The sequence below is a fragment of the Ambystoma mexicanum genome, chromosome 12 (assembly GCF_040938575.1).
Source record: "Ambystoma mexicanum isolate Mex_15411 chromosome 12, UKY_AmexF1_1, whole genome shotgun sequence".
Lineage (NCBI taxonomy): Eukaryota > Metazoa > Chordata > Amphibia > Caudata > Ambystomatidae > Ambystoma > Ambystoma mexicanum.
In genome coordinates this window covers 421695435-421715629 of record NC_090936.1, presented here as the reverse complement: position 1 = coordinate 421715629, position 20195 = coordinate 421695435, and the positions used below count along the sequence as shown (strand labels likewise).

Sequence of the window (20195 nt, the reverse complement as noted above, 5' to 3'; positions counted from 1 at the left end):
ACCTATGTTTCAAACAGGGTTTAGAAAGGATTATAGTACCCTGGATAACCTGACTATGCTAAATCACATTATTTCAGATACCACGGATAATAAAGCATCAAGGCTATATTCACGTTACATCGATTACTCCAAAGCTTTTGATAGTGTTGATAGGGATCTTCTTTGGAAAAAACTGAGGAATAGAAAACTTTGCCCCAAAATCCTTCATTTTCTGAAAGAAATGTACAGGGACACAACAGTTGTTATTAGTCTGTGTAAGGGGGGAAATAGCTCTCCAGCTATTAGAACTAACCTAGGCCTTAAGCAAGGATGCCTCACATCCCCTGTGTTATACAACCTGTATGTGTCAGATTTATGGGATAGATATGTCACTTAAAATAACTATCCACTAAAAGTAGGAGGCAAGGCTATTTGCGGTCTAATGTATGCAGCCGACACCATTCTGCTGGATAAAACACCAGTGGGACTGCAAAGGATGCTGAATGAATTATATCTATCGCATGCGCCCGGATGCCTCTGGGCCTGGTGCGCTTTATAAATCAATAAAATACAAATACAAATATCTCTACTCCAACGAAAATAACCTAAGTATCAACATTTATAAAACTAAGATTATGATATTTGTGGGGTCCAAAAGGAATAGAGGTAAAATAAATTTTAGATGGCATATTAACTCTGTTACAGTAGAAGAGGTGGATATCTATCCCTATTTGGGCATCCCAATTATGAATAACCCGCCCAAGAATTTCTTCCAAGAAGTAGTGGAATCCAAAGCGACAAAGAAGTGGAATGTGGTACGAAACTATATGACAAGTAGGGGTGGCTATTCCATCGAAGGATATTTGGAGGTGTATAAAAGTTGTATCATACCCGGGGTACTTTATACATTGGAAACAGTGGAGGGAAAATGTAAGACTAATCTAGGGAAACTTGAGGGGAAATTATGGAGACCATTGTGAGACTTATTGGAAAAAGTTGGAATGGGAAAGTAAAAATGAACACCTATATGTAAAGTATGTAAAGTCTAAAAAATACTGTACTCCCTTTTCTTTATGAAATAGGTCTGAGTGCTCCCACTGAGCATAAGGAGGTTACCACGTTACTTAAATCTCTTAAGGCTAAAGCAATACTTTGGGATTTGATTAAAATTTGACATATCTCTACAATAAGAACCGATATGGAGGATATGCCCTGCAGGGGCTAAAGCCTGCTACACTTAGAGGCTATCTACTAAAAACAGGAAATAGAGAGATTGTGAGATTTATTATCCAACTCCGTTTTAATATTCTCCCATCTAAAGAATATACAGAGGTTTGGACAACGATACCCCAGAGAGAAAGACGGTGTAGGCATTGTAATATTGAGGAAGATACCACTAGACATATTCTCACCAAGTGTATAAAATTACATAAATGGTATTTTAAAGGCTATGGCAATTTGGTGAGTGAGTTAAATATGATAGCATCCAACCAGTTTTGGTCGACCATTTATGAGGCTGAAATTATGGTATATATTGGGACAGCTTTTTATATATGGAAGAGAGCAATTTAAAATTGATAATATTAAATATTCTTAATATGTCGGATTGCATTTATGAATTATATGCATTTATGAATGATATGTTTACAGAAATTGTATTCGAAGGGATGGCCTCCTCCCTCCCTTTTGTATAGATATGATTTGTGAAGGCCAAATTACCATTGTATTAATGTCTTAATTCCTGTAATATTGTAATGTATTTGTATAATTGATTGCTATTTGTATACGTTATAGTGTATAAGGTTTTAATTACCCAATTTGCACTTGAAACTAATTTTTTTTTAAATGTGTGATTGCGGGCCACTTTTCCATTGGCGGCGCCTGGACCAATTTTATGCCCCACTCTGACCCTGTCTTGGTGCACCTCGATGGGAAGTGGACGTGGGATCAAAATGCAAAGGTTAGGATGGGATTCCCCCAAAACCCCTTGGTAAGAAATACTGGGATAGGACTTAGTACAACCAAAAATGAAATGCAGACAGCAAAATGCTGGTGTATGGTTTGTTTAGTTGATATTAAGCTTTTTCTCTTCTCCCAGTACACCAGCAGATTTATACATTTTGTATATGAAAGGGGTAGTCACACAATACTATTTACACTATTAATCTACCTAAGTAGCTGCATTACTAAAAACAGTAGAGAAAAGAGTCATTTTAAAATATAAACAGTTCTTCCAAAATATACAAGTCTTTAGAAATGTATACAAAAATTGTCTATACAGTGTGCTGTAACTATCTATAAAAAACATCACTTGGGAGACAGGCAGGCCAGGGCTGTCTCAAGGTCCTTTCTGCTGTAGTTATTTCTTTTCGTCTGTTTTGTGATGGCTCTCTGGCAGGCATGGCAGCATGTTTGGTGGGTGCCCAATGTTTTTTTTTGGATGGGCAGCTTATGCCAGGTGCAGCCCAGCATTAATGGCAGCCTGGGGGCCGGCCCATACACATGCTCCACCCAGGCTGTGTATGCTAGATGCAGCCCTAGGAGTCTCAGAGGCCCGTCTTGACAGGGGGCAGGCCTTAAATCAATACACAGCGCTCCCCTCTCTCTGCCGGTGTGTGCCGTGCCCGACAGAGTGGGGGGAAATTACTGGGGGCGCTCCCCGCTCAGAGCGCTGTGGAACCTGGCCACTGCAGTAACAGGAGCGCCAGGAGGCAGTGGTGGGTTCTGGCACTCCCCTACCTTTCAGAGGAGCATCACATTTTCTGCTCAAGCCTGCAGAGGTGAAAAACACCACAGGTGTGGGGAGGAGCACTGCTCAACCCTCCTCAGTGAAGGTTAAGACCAACTGTCCCTAAGGCGCTTCGCTCATACCACATAAATGGTTTCCTTTTTTTAATTAAATGATCCCCATGCAGCATCATGCGTGGGTGTCATTTACACTAATTTGTTGCCTGCGCCCCCTCTCATTAAAGTATCCTTGATGGACTGATTTATAGATCTACCTAGCCAACACCTACCTGCACACACCCTACAGTCCCTAACTGACCTGAGACTAGGTGATCTGCTCATCAATGTTTCCTCCCCTGATTGCTTGGAGATCCCTTTATTTTTATTTATTTATTTTTTGGTCATTTTTAATGCGCACTATGCAGCAAATTGTGTTTCAAGGGGCATCAAGACAAGGGGGGGAAGGGATAAAACAAAAACGTTCTTATAAGGTCTTGAAACATTCGGATCGTGCACTTGCTAAAGCATGAGAGCAGGGGAGAGGGGGACGAGGAGAAGTGCAGGAGTGGGGAAGGGCAGAGAACAAAACACCCCTCCCCTCCAAATACCCTTACAATAATAATAATAATAATAATAATAATAATATGTGAGCCATGATTTGGATCTACAGGCTACCTGTTATCACCCAGTAGTAACCTGAATCTCAGGCACCTCCCAGAGTACCACTGAACTCCTAGACACCTGCACTAAAGAAGGAAGAACGGACAACTGTGAGGATCAGGCAATGGGACCCTCACTCTAGACCCCTGGTGAATCCTAAAATAGTTTCATGAAAGTACTGCTCTCCCTGGTGGCACGGCGGAGGGGAGCCGGGCCTCATCTAGGATTTCTCCCTGACCCAGAAATCAACCCTGTACAGATACAGGGTCCCTATATTCCAGTGAAGGAATGGGTAAGGTTTCCTTTACCACATCCAATGTATCAGGAGCAATGCGATCAGGATTAGTCTCGAAGGAACACTCTCTGATTCAGGTTCACGCCCTCTTCTCTCACTGCCGGTGAAAGCTTAAACTCATCCCGTACTGGGAGCAAGTGGTTCAGGTGCAAGGTCTTGATGTTCCTTGGCTGTCCTCCTTCCCACAGTCAGTAGAAGGGGAGCTCCCCTAATTAATGCTCAATGATGAATGGTTGAGACTAAGGGAGACATGGTATCACCAGTATGACACTGACACAAGTTACAAGTTTTAAAACCTTTATTCAATTCTTGCAGTTTGGAAAAACTCCTCCTTTGCCCTATAACTATGATGGGCGTAGTCTCTACCATCAAATAATATAGAAAACACTGTCCTAGTCAGTCTTTGTCAAAGCAAAAGGGACTATACTAACAAAACCTAATGCCTGCCCCAACCCTTATACAAAAAGTGTGTAAAGGGGAATGTGTATGCAAAGGAAAGTCAGTGTTATAACATAAAAGATCAAGGTGGCTGAGTCAGCTCTCCTCCCCACGTTGGACAGCACGGAGTAAAGTGGCCCCCGTAAACAGGATGACACACTTTGCTAAGCTTATTAAAAGGCAGTTCAAAACGTGGGTACAGGCCCGCATGGCCTTCCACGTTAAACTCACTTATTCCAGTTTTCAAAAAGTTCTTTCAAATTTCAACAAAAGTTCACGTAGGTCTCCCTCTGTCGGGTTCGAACCTCGCAATCACAGCACTTGCACGGGTTCCCTTCCCCAAGCTTTTTTCACATTTGTTGGGGGTTCCCTTCCCCTATCTTACTTCATATTCCATATCTCACTCGTTAGGACCTTCCACTGATGTCGAAGACTTTCGAATGTGTGAGGCTTTTTCCATAGACCTCTGCATGACCACTTCGACTTTCATTTTATCTCTCCCTTATGGTATTTGCCTCGGTGTCTCTTGGTCTTGGTAGTTCCATAACACAATAACAACGTTCAAAGAGATCCTTCTCTTATAGCAATCACGTTTCAACTTCTCCTTTAGACGGGATTAATCTTGACCATTGCGCATTTCAGAGTTCGTTCACTTGCAACTTTATAACAAGACATTTCGCTGAGACTTTAGAATGGGCTTCTTCCTTTCGCTGGACCACTCCGCTACTCTGTAAGACTGGCCTCACATTTATCAGTAACTTTAGAGTTTCTTTCGCGTGTCATCAGCATGCGTGCAAACCTTCAATTGTGAGATACACTGTTGTTGCGTCAATCTTTCCTTGACACAAACCGGTCTTTCATGTCTTACGCTAACTCACCGGGTGTGTGCATTCCGTTCTTGTCTCTGCGGCTTTGGTTCACAAGTCAAGGTTGATACCACAGGGTTGGCGTCACCTCCTCAACCCTGTCATTGACCTGTGACACACAATGTAGGCTTCTTCTTGTCAGGGATTTGGCTTTCTCTGCGTATCCTTCACAGTTTCCCCGAGGCAACAACCTCCTGCAGGGACCTTCAGGGTTTCCCCACCCCTCACTCTAGTCCCTCGATCGATCGGCCTGCTCCAGTGGGTTTACCTTTGCCCCAGAAGATCTGCTCCTTCTCGTGTCTCACCTTGCTCTGAGTGTGTCTCTATATTTCGTCTTTATCCATGGTGGGGGGAGCTACTGGGTATCAGATGTATGTGATTAAGGTCAAGTGCATGTCTTTGCCTGACCTGATTAAAGGGGCATGTCCAATGAGATATGTGTTAGCCTCTTTACTCTCAGTCGGCCCAGTGTTTGTGTAGAAAGGGTGCAGGTGAGTTGGGATGTTGAATAATCCTATAAAATAACATGGGGTATGCGCACAGGAAAGGGGGGGGATACCGTGTCTCACCATTGGTTGTCTCACCCCCACTCATCGAAGATTTTGAAATGAATTTAGGCGCAAACCTAGGGTGAGTGCGCAGAACCACCTTATCTGTGTGAACTGTAATAAAGGAGTCTAGAACTGAGAGGGCTTCCAGTTCACTGACTCTTCTTATGGACGTGGCAGCTATTAAGAAGGTGGTCTTATAGGTAAGATCCTTAAGACTTGCTTTATGCATGGGCTCGAAAGGAGACCCCATAAGTCTAGTCAAAACCACATTTAGGTCCCATCCAGGAGCTGGGTTAGAAATCGGGGCGGGGGGGGGGGGGGGGGTGAATTGTTTTTACTCCCTCCAAGAAAGCCTTAATAACTGGTATCTTCCACCAAGACACCTTCTGTTGTGATGTAGTGTAGGCTGAAAGAGCAGCTAAGTGAACCTTAAGTGAGTTAAAAACCAGGCCTGAGTCTAGTAAATGAGTCAGGTATAATACAATGTGGGTAGGAGAGCAGTCAATGGGGTTGATGCTCTTGGAATTGCACCAGATGACAAGCCGCTTCCACTTACTAAAGGTCGACCTCTGGGAAGCCCCATTCTGCGAAAGAACGTTGGACACGATGTCTTTGTGTAATCGCCATTCGTACTCCATGGGTAGCGGGAAATCTCTGCTGAGTACGTCTACCAGAAGATTGAGTTCCCCTGGAACATGTTGTGACAACAGGAACATGTTATGTTTGAGAGCCAATTTCCAAATGTTCTGGGACAGTTTGGACAGCCCTGGAGAGTGAGTGCCCACTTGCTTGTTGAGATCGTACATGGCCGTGGTGCTGTCTGTCAGGATCAGGACCGTCTTTCCCTGCAGCTGTGCCTGAAAGGCTTTCAGAGCTTTGAATATTGATAACAGCTCCAACAGGTTTATGTGGTTGGATGCTACTTCTGGGGACCAAACGCTGTGCGCTGTCTGCTGAAGCAGGTGAGACCCCCCAACCACGTGAGAGATGCGTCTGTCGTGAGAGTGGCTTTTACTGTGGGGGTGGTGAAGGATTTTCCCTTCAAGAGGTTTTACCTCGACCACCACTACAGAGAGAGAACGAGGGCTGGCGAGACAACCACTAGATCGTCCCATTGTACACTGGCCTGACACCACTGGCTGTTGAGCCACTCTTTCATTGGACGCATGCACAACCGCGCGTGAGGAACCAAATAAATGCAGGACGCCATCATTCCTAACAGTTGCATGGCCTTGCATACCGTCACCTCCCGACTGGCTACATATTGAGGGATTTGAAAAAAAATGTTTTGGACCCTCTCGCTGGAGGGGAAGACGAGGCCGTCCTTTGTTCGAATTAGCGCCCCTACGAACTGTTTGACTTGACTGTGGTCTAAGCTGGATTTCTTCTCGTTGATGGAGAATCCCAGGCTGAATAAGAGGTCTATCGTTTTTTGAGTGTTTGAGAGGCATGTTCCATAGGAATCCCCTGTTATGAGCCAGTCGTCGAGTTAAGGATAAACTGGGATGGATAGCCTGCGCAGGTGTGCCGCGGCCAGTACCTTTGCAAATAACCTTGGTGCTGAGGCAATGCCGAAGGGTGGTACTTTGAACTGATAGTGTTTGTCTTCTATCATGAATCTGAGGTATTTTCTGTGCGCTGGCAACAATTAAATATGAAAGTATGCATCTTTCATGTCCAATGTTGCCATGTAGTCTCCCTGTGTGATGGGAGCGAGATTGGCCACGAAAGGAATGTCGAGAACCACCCCCTCTTCTTTAGGAAGGCCTCTGGGGGATTTGATCCAGGGTCTTGAGTGTGTCATGTTCCTTCTTAGCTGTCTCAAGCGCCTCATCAACAGCTTTCCCAAATAAGTTGGTCTCCTCCACCGGCTTATTTATCAATGAAGCTTGGGTTTCTGGTTTGAAACTAGAGTTTCATAACCAGGCATGCCTCTTTAGGAGGGTACCTTTGCTAAGGTCCTGCCAGCTATCTCTGCAGCATCCAAAGTATTCTTGAGAATACTGTGATTAACCTGTTTTCCCTCAGCTACAATGGAAAGCAGGCGAGCCCGCGGCGGTTCAGGGACTTCTTGAAGGCCCTCTTGCAGCATATTCCATTGTGCGTCTGAATAGTTAGCCAACAAAGTGGTGTTAGCTATGCAAGTGGAAAATGCTGCAGCAGTTGTGACTCTTTTCCCCAATGCGTATAACCTTTGCGCTCCTTGTCAGGGGGTGTTTCCCCTGTGGACAGGGGGACTCCTGCCCTTTTCCTGGTTGTAGTTACCACCAGAGAATCTGGAGTCGCATGTCCCCTGATGTAGAGGGGATCAGAAGGGGAAGGGCGAAACAGTTTTTCGACTCTAGGATTGACAGCCCTTGTTAGGGCAGGTGTCAACAATGAAGGGGCCAAGCGTCTTTTGAATGAATTCAGCAATGGAATAGCTTGGCTGGCAGGTGGCTTTTCTTTTAAGATGTCCTCGACAAAATCAGCCTCTTGTACAGCTTCCTAGGTAGCAATCTGGAAATGTTCCGCTGCCCTCCCTGGTCGTCAACTGGGGAGGCCTGTCGAGCAGGTGTGGTGGTGGGGGGGGGGCAGGGGGAGAGTCCATGCACAGGACGTTAGGTTCTGGTGCTGGGGTAGGTGATGCCCAAGGCTGAGGGTCGACTGGCTGGATGTGGCTGTCTTCCCAATCCTCTGTGGGGTCAATGGGATCACCCACAGGGTCCCCAAAGGGGTATTCATCTTGATTGAATTGGTCTATAGGGACCTCATCATCAGTGAGGTCATAAGACTCTTCCTCCTGAAAGGAATGAAAGGTATTTCGAAATTTTAGCACAGGAGTAAAAAGGCTCTCTTCTCGAGGCCTTTTGGATGTGAATTTCTCTGAGAAATACACAAATCTCTATCCTATTCATACACCCCTCAAACTTCTCCCTTGTCCATAATGAGGAACCAGAGGAGTCTAAAGGTGGAAAAGGCTCTTCTAGTTGATGATCTTCTCTAGAACGTCGAGATTTTTCCCTTAACGTCAAAGAAAGAGAGGAAAGACACAGGGCTCTCTGAAAAGTATTTTCGAGGTTCCGTTGGTTGAGACGTGTCTTTAGACCTATCTTTCTGTTTCAATGAATCCTTAGGCCTATCTTTAGGTTTCGACGACTCCCTAGGTTTATCCTTAGGTTTCGACAAGTCCTTCGACTGTTCTCCTTGATTTAATGCCGAAACCATTTTAGCGATGCTTTCAGTAATACTTGGTGTCACAGGAAAGTGTTTAGAATGGGCCGGTGGTTGCACGGTTGTTATCGGCGTAACCGGGGCCTTGTGCGCCACCAACGCCTTCTTCTGATGCGTCTCGACGGTCGTTTGAATATTGGTGGTAGCGCCCTTTGATTTAGACTGCCCGGTCGCATGCCCCACCTGCGGTTGCGGGGAGGGCTGCCGATCATGACTATCGGCACGCACTGCCGCACTATCCAGTGTGCCCGTTGGCGTGATGGAACGTTTTGACTGTGTCGAAGACAGACCGGGGTTGTGTCTTTAGTGTGGGAAGAGTGTGGGTCCTTGTCGCTGGGATGTACAGTCCCCATAGCAGGACTAACGTCATGCCTGGTGGGGCTGGGGAAGGACGACACAGAGCGAGAGCGCTCTGCCATTAGGTCAATGGCCTCCAAATTGGAGCCCTGGTCGTCACTAAGCCCTTGGTCACATTCGGTGGCTGCGGTGGAACTACTCATGGCCTGTGACAATCCGTAGGCAGCCCACCGCTTAACACAGCGCTCCTTTAGGGTTTTGGGACGCAAGAGCTTACAAGCCGCACAGGCCGCCTCTTTGTGGTTAATGGGAAGACACCTGTCTTTCCACAGGTATTTTGCCTTGCATGAAGGACAAAATCTAAATGGAGTCCTGTCCATAGGCCGGGAATAACACAGTGAGGTCAAGACCAAGGAAACAAAGAGAGAGGAAAGGTAAAGGCATTCTTAAAAAGGAAATGTCCACCCCGACCCCACTCTCCCTACTATGTAGGCCGGCCCGAAGGCCCGGCCACGTGGTTGGCAGCGCCGACCGGATCAACTGCCGTCGAAGGTCTGTAGAACAGGCTTCGGCGTAGGTCAGAAAACAGCTGTCGCGGGAAGGCACGGTAAGGGAATATAAAACGACCAAAGTTCAATAAGTATAACAATATAGCAATGTCTCTGGAAAAGCTCTGCATAAGGCGACCAGTACACTGGGCCAGAAAAAACAATCTGATGGACCTCGACGCGTGAGGGATTTTGGGTACACTACATGTCATGTTAGGGATAGTGTTACAGGCACGCCCATGTCGACGTCCCCTTTCGATTCTCGAAAGACAAGATTCAATACTTCGCGGTTACCACTGGATGTCAGTCTATATGCACAGCATGTGATTGTAAACAGATTAACAAGCATCAGAAACACATATTACAAAAATGATATGGAACAGTGTATTCCGCATAGTTTACAGTAAGTGTAAGTGGTCCACTTGGACTAGCACAATGATTACGGGGTTAGGCTGATCAACTTGCCTCTCCTCCAGATGTGCTTATTTGCAGAAGACATGATTATTTGCCTACAACACAAGGAGCAATTAAAGATGAAAGACCGGGCTGGGAAGTGGCAACTAAGACAATCCAGCAGACAATTGTGCCTTTGAAGTCCAGAATCACATGAAAGAAGGCAAGAGTTTGAAGGACACAGGAGAGGGATCTCAAGTTCTTAGGAGAACCTGAGGATGATGGTTCTAATAAACATTCTATTTCAGTAGCTCATGGGAATGCTTAACATCCAACACCTTTCTGTTTGTTACAGAAGAGGATGTGGCTGACGGGACCAAAATAAAACAGCATTACGGTAAGATATGACATGATTTGTACTCACTGTACAATAAGAGTGTTCAGAACTGTACAGAGAAATGTTTTGGAAACTTAAAATGTTCAAAACCTTGGCAAGCACATCTATCTGCCAACAGTAGGGGAGACTTTGACACCAGAGAATGGCCACTTCAAGTATTTAGGAATGTAGATAAACCAGCGTGAGAGAACAAACATCTACACTGAATCTGGAAATAGAAGTGAAAAATGTCAGTACAGGGATAAAATATTTTGCCACCCTCTCAGTGTGAATGATGTTCAACTTGGATTGTTTTTAAACCAGATTGCTCTCTCATTGCTTTAGCATGTTCTGCATAATACACCGGTTGAATTCCAAACAACTTCTAGTAAATAGGTGATGGCGAAATAATAATATTTATGCGAAAAGCAGACATTCACTGTTCTGTGAATTGTGCTAAGTGCATTATGGAGATAAGTTCAAACAGGAATTTAAGAATCCTGAATTTGTAAGTACAATTGAACCTCAAAGTTAACAGTTATGTTATGTTGATTTGTACCGTGCACTGCTACCACCCAGGGGCAGTCTCCAGTCGCTAGCTTGTCTCTGCAAGAGAAGGGAGCGGGGGGGTTAGTGGGGATACAGTGAGAGGATAGATTCAGAATCAGGACGACCTGGCGTCTGTGAGTGTTGTTTTGCATGTGGTGGTTTGTGTGGCAGGCCTTGTGCATTGTAACCGCATGGGTAAGATTCAGTGCCTCAGGTGTGTGGTAGTGTTTTATGTTGGTCTTAGTGGTTGTATGGGTTATGATGGGTTTGGTCCTGTGCACTGGTTAGATAGTGTCCATAAGGGATCCAGAGTCACAGGTGGTCGTAGCTGTAAAATAATTAGACATCTTGGTGTATAGTTGCATTGTTGATGGTTTTATGGACTATGTGGGTGGTTCACTTTAGGTGTGCTTCAGTATCTGTAGATGCTGTGTGCGGACATGGTATTGGTTCTCTGTGTATGTGGAGTGTGGCTAGTCCAAGGTCCGGTGTAGTGGCGTCAGTTATGTAGGAGAAGCAGGAAGGGAGCTGGAAACATTTCTGGCCTGGGACAATGCTGCATCATAATGGCAGAGGTGGTGTGCGATGTGTCTTCAAGTAGCGTATGATTGCAGATGCATGCGGTTGAGTGGCCGTGCCTGCGGCTATCTTCCATCGACATGGAGTGTGATACGTACCTATGTGTCCTGACAGGTCTTGTGTTTCTTTGACATGGTGCGGATCCTGTCCTGCAGTCTGCTGAAGTCTATTCTCTGTGTCGCTCATTACGTACTTTGAGGGACTCATTGTTGCCTCAGCCTATCTAACAGGGGGTTACAATAACCCCAGGGATGGAACAGGATTGTCAGGATCCGGAAGGGGGAGGGTGGAGGGGAGGGATTGCCAGGTCTTGAGGGCCTGCTGGAAGGCAAGGTGACAATCTAAGCAGCGAGTGCTTGGAATTGTGTTCCCTATGCTGAAATGGTAGAGAGAGATGAGGTCCCCTATTAAGGAAACCACATTTCGTGATCACAAAAGTCACCTGTGAGCTCCAGGCAAAGATGCTTTATGTGTGGTCCAGACTCATGAATGGTTGCCCATTACCATGTTAATAAGTCTGACAGATGTTGGAGGGGTTGTGGAGGCACAGGCACTTAACTGCATATTCTATGGGCACTTTACTGCACATTCTATGGACCTGCACCCTCCTTTTGATGTTGTGGCTTGACATCCATTCAAAGTTTAAAGAGATTGTGAATCTGGAATTTTGGATGACCCTATATATAATGCTTGGTGCAGCTTCTGAAGACTCATACCTCCCTGATCGTCACACAAGATTTATTCGCGACCATTTGTTTGGGGGGTGGAGATGATTATAGTATCCTTGTAGGCCCAACAGATCTTGCTGACACTTGCATCTTGTTGTTGTGACAATGTCGCAGCACAAACATTGCCTCCATGCCTGAGTGTAGGCATGACCCTCCCCCAGACCTACACCAAGACAGAAAATAATTAGAAACTACCATGCCCCAAAGAAGCACAGTATTCAGGACATCTCCCAAGATGCATCAAGTACAAGAAGAAATCAGTATAAGAATCGTAAAACTATGGACACCATGTTTAGAAGATGTCCATCAAGTTGAATGATTTAAAGAGGTTTAGAAAATGCAAAATAACCATGACAAATAAAAGAGATTTCAATATGCTGCCAGCAAATAAAATATTATTATTGCAAAGCAAGGGTTTCCAGTTGAAAGTAAATACTTTTTTCAATAATTCATCCAGTAATACCTTTGGACTATAGTTCCCACAACCATCTAGTCAGCTGCACATCTGCAGAGTCAAGACCGGATTGAAGGATCTGCCCATTTCTTTACCATCCCCAACCAAATCAGCAAAACCATCCTTCTTTTCAAGCATGGCAAAGCTTTCTGTCACCTTACCAACCACATTCCAAAGGTTGTGAGAATACCTTGCCAAGTCACACTGACTGCCTGCAAAGTAAGGCTTCCGAACACAATGACTTTGTGGCACAGTGCATCAAGATTTTTTGCTCTCCCTTTCTTGGTGTAATAAAGACAAGGTTGCTGATTTACACCCTGTTATAGACTTTTGGACTGCCAGAGCCGAGTCAGGCACACGCCATGCTACCTTAACAGGGGCCCAAGCGATACAGTTAAGGTGAGAAGGGAAAGCAAAGGTAAAGGAGGGAAAAGGGAGAGCAGAGGTTAAGGAGGGAAAAGGGAGAGCTGAGGTTAAGGAGGGAAAACTGATGGAAGGTGTGAAAGAGGGAGAAATTACAGCAAAGGTGAAAGAGGGAGAAATGAGAGCAAAGGTGTAGGATGGAGAAGTGCGAGTGAGGCAAAAGAGAAGTGCGAGTGAGGCAAAAGAGCAAAAATTGCTAGTGGTGGTGGTGGTGGAGAGAAGAGTGACAGAGCACAGGGAGGAGGGGGAGAAGTGAGAACAAAGGCAACAGAGCAAAAAGTGAACACAGAGGTATATGATGCAGAATCAAAAGAAGAGGCGAAGAAGGGAGAGACAAAAGAAGAGATAAAGGGGGAAGAGAAGAAGACAATCTAGAGCTTTATTAAGCGACTTGAAGAGGAAAGAGAGGAGGTTTAGTACAGAAAGGAGGAAAAGGGAAGTGTTGAATAGAAAGAGGAGTGAAAAATGAATGGAATAGATAATCCCCTAAATTGATGTAGGAGAAAATCCTTAGAAGGCTTCCATCGCCTAAAGAAGACAGGTTAAGTCTGAGAATCCTAGGGTCTCAATTGTATTTAAGAGTTTGATTCCTGACTCACATTCAGACGACCCAGGGCACATTGTTGGTGCTAGGTAATGCACAAGATGAGAAGGAGCTACCCAACATCCTGGCTACTACAGAGAGACAAGCATAATATACACAAGGCCAAGAAAGAGTTATGTGGCAAATACAACCCAAGAAAGTACCGCAAGTGACTTTTTCTTGTCAAGAAGGCAGGGTCATTCAAGGGAGGGAGGGAAGGACTGAGAACAACAGAAAGACACCTTCAAATATATCATTCTAATAAGCCACATTAACAATACACCTTGACTTTGCGTTATCTGTTGATCCCTAGGGCGTGACGCTATATATTTATTTTTTCCATCCAGGAAGTGGCACACATACTTATGTGGCTGTTGAAGGAGGCAATAGAAACAGTCCAGCACCACAGATTTGCAATAGACTCACCATCTCAGGGAGGTCTCTCTTTTGATAAGTAAACTCTAGTTGCTGATTAGATGGACCACTGCAGATTACAATAGGCAAAATATTCTCTGGAGGGATCACATGACCTAATGAAAACAGAAAACCAAAATTCAAATAAAAGCAATAGGATTCATTTGTGTTTTATTTTTATATATCCTTCAATTGTTTTCTAATTATTTTGTTGTTACTCTTGAAGATTTAAATAAATCACAATGCAAACTGAAAACCCTCCAGGTGTCAGTTATGTAGGAGGAGCAGCCAGGAAGCTGGACAGAATTTCTAGCCTGGCACAAAGCTGCATTATAATGGCAGAGGTGGTGTGCGATGTGTCTTCAAGTAGCGTATGATTGCAGACGCGTGCGGTTGAGTGGCCATGCCTGAGGCTATCTTCCATCGACACGGAGTGCGATACTTACCCATGTGTCCTGGCAGGTCTCGGGTTTTGTTGACGTGGTGCGGATGCTGTGATGCGGTCTGCTGGAGTCTATTATCTGCGTCACTCAGTACATACTTTGAGGGACTCATTGCTGCCTCTGCCTATCTGACAGGGGTTTAAAATAACCCAAGGGATGGAATGGGATTGTCAGGGTCTGGAAGGGGGCCAGGGGGATTGCAGGTCTTGAGGGCCTTCCGGATGGCAAGGTGACAATCTAAGCGGCGGCAACCCGCCGGTAGCACCGGCAGGGTTACCGCCAGACCCGTAATGAGACCCATTGTCTCCCCACATAAATCTTGCCCACAACAATTCCTTTGAATGGTCAGATGAGAAACAATCAAGTTCTTTAACAAAAGAGGTAGATTTTATGACATTTAGGGCTCCGCAGTCTAGGATCCAGTGTCTGAGGCTTTCAGTCCCGTTTGACGATTCACAAAAATGGCAAGCCAACACCGCATCCTTGTGTTGAATAGTAGACCAGTTTTTCAACCTCTCTTTTGTATGAAGTTGATTCTCATGTACATTTTGTGGCTCTTTGTCCAAGGAAAGCGTTTTAGATAGGTTGACATTTGACTTTTCCTGTGGGGAAACTTAGCATATTCGCAATATGAAGAGTAATTGGATAAAGCTTCAACAGTCAGTCTCCAGTCATCCTTGAAGAGTTTTTGCTTGACCGCATCTGGATTAGATATTAACTCTGATGAGCCAATTCTCTCCAGCAAGTTTTGCATGGCAACCCTAAATGAAGCAACTGTCTGTGCCGAACAATCGATCATTATCTGTTTCAAATCAAAGTACAATGTATTGTGCGGCCGGGACAGAAACCCATTGTATGATGACAATTTACGCCAGAGATATCGAGCTTGAAGTGAAGCTATATTCAATTCATGACATATAATAGAGTCGGGAATAGAAAGAGAAAGGCCCAGAACAGTCTTCCAAATGCACCCTGTAGAGGGTCAAGGTGTGTACCCACATTCACTGATACCATGTCTAACCCGTATAATAGGGTGGCTCAATCTTACCCAGGTAAACATTTAAGAAGGGCAGAATGGAGAATCTGCATAGTATTCCATTTATTTGTTTCATATGGGCTAAAAGGGGAGCTAGTCTATCTTTGAAGGCTAGCTTCCACATGATTACAGATGACGTGTTTCTAAGATTATAGCCAAGATATCGAATAGATGAGACTAGCTCAACACTCAGTCCCCAAAGACAACCACATGGTTTGGGGTTTTCTGTTATTCGAGAAAATGACCACCTTTGATTTTGCACCATTTACCACCAAGTTGTTGCATCAGTTATATTTGTAGAATAGTTTCAATTTGATTTGGAGGCCTTGCGGAGTCCTATCAAATAAGATCATGTCGTCCGCAAAGGCCAACCAGGGGATTTTCAAATGCCCCAATTTTACCGGCACCATGTCACTATTCCACCACAAATCCACTATGTCGCCTAGAAAGGCATTAAAGAGGGTAGGCGCCAAAATGAACCCCTCTCTAAATCCCACTTTAACAGCGATCGACCAAGAAACTGGAACCTTCTAGATTCAAACGCACTCTCAGCATTTAATTGTGGTGTAGGAGAGAAATCAGCTATATCAATTTAGGTGGTACTTGGTATTTGAGCAGTCTGTTCCATGGATGTTGACATACAAAACAATGTCTACATCTGGCATTTCTGGACCTACAGGCAGCTTTTGACACGGTCCCAATGGATTCTCTTTGGGCCGTGCTAGAGGGATTAGGTATTCCATCATCCCTGGGTAATGCTATTAAGACATTGGGCCTCATTACGAGTCCGGCGGTAACCGAGCCGGAAAAAACGGCAGGTTACCACCGGACCCGTATTACCATTCCGCCTCTGTAATTCCCAGAATCACCGGGGCATTACGACCCCGGTGCCCCGGGAATTCCGGAGGCGGAATTGTGCAAGTCCCCATTCCCATGGAGCCACATAGGACTCCATGTGGATGGGGACCATGGAAACTCTGGTTCCATCTATGACCTGGCGGGAGTGACACCTCCAGCATGCAGGACTCTCAATCAGCCGGTCCGTAAAGAACAGTGGCATCGATTTTACCACCACCGTTCTTTCCGGACCGGCAGGGTCGTAAGGAGGCCCATTGTAGTCTGGCAACACGGCAGGGAGAAGCTGGGGGTCTGGAGAGCTACCTAATCCAGTAGCCATAGATGTAGGGGGTTAGGCAGGGCTGCGTTCTGGCACCTCTGCTATTTCTATTATACATCAATAGTTTGGTCCCTAGCTTTTTAGAAGCTGCGACGGACGCCCCAATGTTAGCCAATAGAAAATGCAGCCTGCTCTTGTTTGCAGACGATGCAGTTTTGCTCTCAAAGACTCTGGGTGGCCTGCAAAATCAATTGGATGTTTTTCATAAACTTTGCTCTACAAAGGGCCTAAGAATCAATTTTTCCAAAACCATGCAGGTGGGTGGTGTTGGGAAAAAGGCCCAAGTACGGGCAAACTTTAACCTGAACGGCCAGCCCTTGGAGTCTGTTGACTCATACACATACCTGGGGCTGATCTTCTTGAACAATTTAAAATGGCAGGATCAGATAGCAAGGTCTTCACTTTCGCATTTGCGTCAGTGTGGCATTATTAGAAATTTGGTGGCAAGACTGCAGGGCGAGGCTCTTTCGGTGCCCCTAAAGATTAACCAGGCCCAGATTATCCCAGGGATAATATATGGCGCCGATCTATGGGGAGCAAATGATTGTACCACAACTCAGACAGCAGAAAACACATTTTTGAAAGCATTACTGGGCCTACCCTGCAATGCGCCATCCACACCAGTGGCATGCAAATTTAGCCTCAGTGAGATAGTGAGATCCAATATGCCATTATGATGCAGCCAATGTTTTACTGGCTGCGCATTTGGAATAATGAAGCCCTGGTTTTGTTTAGGGAGGGTTTGGAGGAGGTTCTCGCAACGTCAGGTGGCGGGAAACTCCCCTGGTTTAAGCATGTAAGAACTATGCTCTTTAATATTGGATCGGGGGATCTTTGGAGTGACCCCACTAAACTGGGTTGTGCCTAAAAGGCGGTATCAATACAGTGCCCGGCAGAGTTCGCGAAGGAAGTCAAAAGACGCGAGCAAACCGAGAGGAACAAATCAAGGTATTTCCCCCTAGCTAGAAATTAAGACAGGCATTATTACAATGGTGTATTAAAACAACCCGGAGAATTCCGCTCGAACATGTTACTAATGCGATATTCCATTATGGATCAATAGGTGCCACAATACCTACATTACATTCTCTTATTCCTCTTAGTTCCACAAAACTGCCACTCAGCCGCGATAACCCCAGTTTTTCTACATTGAAGAGGAAAAACGAAAGACAAGCCATGAGGGACGACATCCACCCTGGATAACTGCACTTTGCACAAGGTGATCCAAAAGGTAGCGGAAGCTCCCCGTCCCTAGTTTTATTAACAGCACTACGAACACGGTCTAAAACTAGATCTCGTTCACGGTTTCTTTGTAGGCACAACACAGTGGCTGTTTACTTTTCCCTGTACTAGAATGGGAACGATACACCGCACTAGAATAACAAAGAATATTACCTGCAGAAAAAGCTCCGTAGCGATACAGAGTCAGTCCAGAAAAAGCAAACACCCCTTGAGGGTTTGGAAATGAATGATAATTGGTTGGCCGAAGACCAATCGCCTCATTTACAGTGTAAGAATATATATTCATTAGTCATTAGTTATTACGTAGCCATTAGTTCAACTAGAGTGAAGCCATTTTAAGATGACCAGAATCGCCATTTTGTTTTCTCTCTCTGCTCTCTCTAACGTTGCCACTTTGCCTCATGTAAAACTGCTTTGCTGTAGATATTATTTCGCTTCAATGGTCCAAGGCTAAGAAACATGTTGAAACATTACACTGGAGAGCCAGAAAGAAAAAAACGATTCCCTCCCTCACATATCCTTGAAGACAGGGAGCAAGGCATTTAATCAGTACACAAATGCCAACGAGTCTCCTGAAAGAATAGCAATGTACGAAACTAGCATTTAAAGAGTTGAATTATGATGATCTTTACGGCCCCCCTTTCTGAGCCCAGTGAGGCCCCGGAGAGCAGGCTGACCTTAAGAGCAAGAATCGAAACTTAGAGATAGTGAGGCCTGGTATGTCCCAGTCTCCTGCGCGCAGCTTGCCCATGAAAAACAGAAACGCTGTGTTCTCGCAAACAAAGAATGGTGTCTGTAAAACTGGAGATTGCAAATTGTTACTAAATATGGTGGTCTAAGGTGACATATTTGTCACGATGGTCAATCATCGCCTCTAATTCAAAGGGAAATAAATTGAGGGTGGCATTGAATGTGTCATACTGTGTCATTGCTGATTGTAAGGTGCTCCGTTTGTATATATGTAACTGATGTACGTATCGCACCCTCTTGCGTCCCACGATGTCTGTTAGACACACGTTGCGGGGCGTGGGACCACTTGGCCAACTGGGACTATTTTATATTGCAATAAACCCTAGATTTTGGGAACAGAACCTCGTGTTTGGCGAATCTATTCCTGTGTGGTGACTGTGCCTTGTTTCCACATCCGAGGGTCCCTCAGGGGCCCCTTCAAGCCCTGTCTGATAAAACTCAATTATCTTAGAAGAAAAAAGAGCATTCATAGCTTACTCTTCTCTTTATGTTTTTCTGTCCCATATCAACAGCTGCAGAAAATACATTCAAGTTTGATACCTATCATGATTATCGCTTGAGATATGCATCTATAGCACTTCTTGTTGCTTTTTTACTGTTACTATTTAGATACAGTGACACAGCTCCTAAAGAAAGTTCCGAAAAAATATAAGACAACTGAAACATGTCGAGTTTTTCTCCATCTAGATAAGCAATCACTAGAATGATGAAATAGTTATCTCAACATAGGGTTCCACGATCAGTGCAAGATAGCAATAGCTTCCTGCATTGTTCATTGAATCTAATATTTGTCAATCAGACAAACGTTACTAGATTGTCTCTTAGTCCATGTGTCACGACTAAAATTTCTTTTTTTAGACAGTGTTCTAATTGTTTTATTATGTAAAGTGAATGGGAGTGACCCACCGGTTTTTTAAGCTTTAAACGTGTTTTTCTATTAAATTGATTATTAATAAATGATTAAATATGTACTTCTTACAGCACTGATTTAATGAATGTTGCATGTAAGCTGTTGATATGAGATAACTACCTCCTAGGTCTTCAATATTTATTTTCCCGATACAAGGTAGAGCTACTACTCAGGTAGTACAATTGGGCTTCCCCCCCTTTGTGTGCATTGATTTTCCTAAACTACACATAATGTCATGGTGAGAGTTTAAATATGTTTTGCTTGCAAAGTATGGTGGGTATGCAAATATCCCAGTTAGTGTTTTACTACTAAAATCCCTCACTTTTAACCGAGCCCCGCCAACTAGTATTGGAGGCTAGCACAGGAGCCGGGGGCAGGTACAGGTTAAGGGCACAGGGGAACACTCCATCGGGGTGCAGAACAAATCAGCAACTTTCAAATAGCAAATCAGATGTTTTGGCAGTACAGTGAAGGAAATCTGTTGTTTGTTTCCTAAAGGATAGGGCACTCTAGTAACAGTCTAGGAAACTGCACCTTTTGTTTCTTTCGCTTCTCAGCTGCTCA

The 20195-nt window shown here is 44.7% G+C and overlaps 1 protein-coding gene across 3 annotated transcripts in view; it reads right to left on the bottom strand.

The window, feature by feature from the left end:
* DDX11 (DEAD/H-box helicase 11) overlaps positions 1 to 20195 on the bottom strand; it is a 1292375-nt gene that overhangs the window by 205068 nt on the left and 1067112 nt on the right. For all 3 annotated transcript variants that reach the window (XM_069628571.1, XM_069628573.1, XM_069628572.1), the window contains one exon: positions 14086 to 14189. In XM_069628571.1, coding sequence (XP_069484672.1) covers positions 14086 to 14189 — 104 coding nt within the window. The remainder of the gene's footprint in view (positions 1 to 14085; positions 14190 to 20195) is intronic.